Raw genomic sequence first — 2,566 nt, forward strand, 5'->3', positions numbered from 1 at the left:
TTAGCTGTTGGTCTTGGCCTAGGAGTAGATTTCTTAAGTCTGCTTTCCTTGGGCTATTGATCTAGTCTAGGCTTTGCAGTATTGCGTTGCCTTGGATTGCTGTTGCTAGTTCTTCTTAAAATAGGAGCTAGTTAGCCCTTTTTATGTTGTACTTCTGCTAGGCTGCTAGGCTGCTAGGTTGTCTACTAGTTCTGTTGTTGTTTAGATGGAGAAGAGCAGCCCGTAGTGGTCTGAGCTAGTTTCTGTAGTAACTTGCCAGTCTTTAACTTTGTTGGCTATGTCTGGCGTGGCAAGTGATAGGTCTAATACTAGCTCTCTTAATAGGTGCGGCCTAAAGAAGGTCCTAGTGCCTAGGGTGTTGAGTAGGCTTAGGTTTCGGTCCTCTATCTAGTCGGCTAGCTCTTAAGCGCCTTAGCTAGTGGTTAGGCATAGCGGATCCCACTAGGGGTGATGCTCGTTAGCGTTAATAGCTAGTATTGTTGCTGCTGGTAGCCTAGTGCTTAGGAGGACTCTTAGGAACGTCTTAGTCCCTAGTAGACCTTTTTCGTTGTACACGTTTATAATATTAAACTTAAAGCTCTACCCTTTAAGAACTACTGCTATAGCGTCTAGGTCTGCTGCTAGTCCCTCTAGTAGAGATGTCTCTGCCTTTGCTGTTCTAGATATATAAAATAGAACCCTTAGGCGGAGACTGTTGTCTGCTAGTGGGAGCAGCTGGGTAAATGCTTGGTGGGCAACTAACCTAGCTGCTAAGTAGTTGTTGTTGCTTAATGGGGCAATCCATGGCTCTTGGACTGCAATAATATTAACTTTAAGCTTAACTACTAGTTGTAGCGTTAACTCTATAGCGTGTAGGCTCTTGTTTAGGTTCACTTGTAGAATCTTAATATTCTCTAACATAGAGATGGCTGCTAAGGGCCTCTCTTTGTTATAGCTAGAAAGATCTCGCAGTCTTTGCTATTAGCGAAGTGGGGCTTTTTGCAGTTATAGCACTTAGGGAGAGTGTGTCTGTATAGCTTTCCTTTAATGCTATAGCTTAAGCAGTTGTGCTAAGCAGTTGTGTGGCTTTCTACACACAGCTGGCATGCTGCTTAGTTTTAGCACCTACTTGCGTTATAGCTAAAGGCTTGGCAGTTAGAGCACTGCGTTGTAGGTGGCGTGGACCTGTATTTCTTAGTTTAGAGAGACTGGCCTAGGATTGTGATCCTACTGCCTATCTTCTTAGCTTCCTCTTCTGTCTTAAAGGCAACTACTATAGAGCTAGTCTGCTTGCTCTTCTAGTTCTTTGTTAACTAGTAGGGGTTGCCAACAATAGTTTGTCCTTTATTGTAGGTTGGGATCTCGTTGTAGAGGACCTAGAGCGATTCGGCTCCTTTGAACGTTGTTGGCACTCTATAGACTACTACCTTAGTCTAGGCTTTAATTAGTTAGGCCTTTTTAACTTAGAGTTGGTTTTACTAGGTGTTAATTTGCTGTAGTAGAAATTCGCTAGAGTATCCTTTAGTTATTGTGATAATTAGGTTGTTCTTTCTGCTAACTAACATCTCTTTAATAATAGGGGCTGTTATGCCTGCCTTCTAAAAAGCTTAATTAATTTTATTCCTAACTATTAGCGAGCTAGTTAACTAGCCTTCTTCTAGCGTTAGAAGCATCTAGTAGTAAGCAGCTGGCTTCTTTAGGTTAGCTTTCTTCCTTAGCTATACTATTATCCAAGGATGGCTTGTTGTGTTCTTAGCTGCGATTGTAGCGTATAAGGCCTAGGGCTTTTAAGTTAGTTAGGAAGGAGTAAGAGCTACTATTGTAGCTGCAGTTGTGGCCTTCTTTAGTGTTTTTGTTGCCTGTTAGGAGGCGTTTGCAAGAGTAGCTAAGTGATAGGCGAGTTTAGTAGACAGTTTGTTGGCAAACTAGTTTACTACTCTGCCTTTCTTAGTGTAGTCTCTAAAGACGTCTAGTAACTCTAGGAGCTTATCTTAGGCCACATGAGATTTAGCCATAGCTGACGCTTGGAGAATTAGGTCTCTCGCCTAGTAGATGGCCTGCTCCGAGTTCTTGGCAGTTGGTTTTGGGGTAGAGGAGTCCTAGAAGGGGTTTCTGCCTCTATAGGCAGCCTCTGGCGAGAAGTTGGCTTGGCGCTTTTTTGGTGGTAGGATTGGGATTTCAAAGACGCTCTCTTGGCTGGCTGGTTGCTGGGTAGGAGTGGCTGGGTAGGGGTCCTCTCTGTCCATTTCCCTGTCGATCTGAGCCTCTGGGCCTAGGCTCTCTTGCCTCTGTTCTAGCACTTAGGCTTCGATAGTATTGCTTTCTGGTGGCATTCTATTGCTAGGGTTCGCTTATTACTAAGCAGAGTAGTCTGTGTGTTTTTGTTTTAAGTGTAAGACGTGTTTTAACTATCTACTCTTATAGCTTATAGCTTCACAGCGCGCACGCTGCACGTCTTAAAACTTGCTGTAATTAGTTTCTTGTAAGGGATTTGTATATATTTAACAAAAATAACACCTATTCTAGAAAACTTGACGTTGGTGTGGATTGCGTGAATACGATATTTAGATATCTTATGACTTATAAG

At 42.8% G+C, this 2,566-nt stretch overlaps 2 protein-coding genes across 2 annotated transcripts; both read right to left on the reverse strand.

Moving 5' to 3' along the window:
- Window positions 1–201: 201 nt before the first annotated feature.
- Window positions 202–387, reverse strand: SETTUDRAFT_106350 (uncharacterized protein; the record flags this gene model as incomplete). Its single annotated transcript, XM_008025495.1, has 1 exon — window positions 202–387. A coding segment is annotated over one exon (186 nt), but the record flags the coding sequence as incomplete, so codon positions are not given.
- Window positions 388–441: 54 nt separating this feature from the next.
- SETTUDRAFT_106308 (uncharacterized protein) lies at window positions 442–900 on the reverse strand (the record flags this gene model as incomplete). Its single annotated transcript, XM_008025496.1, is given in 2 exon segments — window positions 442–579; window positions 595–900. The coding sequence occupies 2 exon segments, from the start codon at window positions 898–900 to the stop codon at window positions 442–444; spliced, it is 444 nt and encodes a 147-aa protein (XP_008023687.1).
- Window positions 901–2,566: the final 1,666 nt, after the last annotated feature.

The sequence above is a fragment of the Exserohilum turcica genome, assembly GCF_000359705.1.
Source record: "Exserohilum turcica Et28A unplaced genomic scaffold SETTUscaffold_14, whole genome shotgun sequence".
NCBI lineage: Eukaryota > Fungi > Ascomycota > Dothideomycetes > Pleosporales > Pleosporaceae > Exserohilum > Exserohilum turcicum.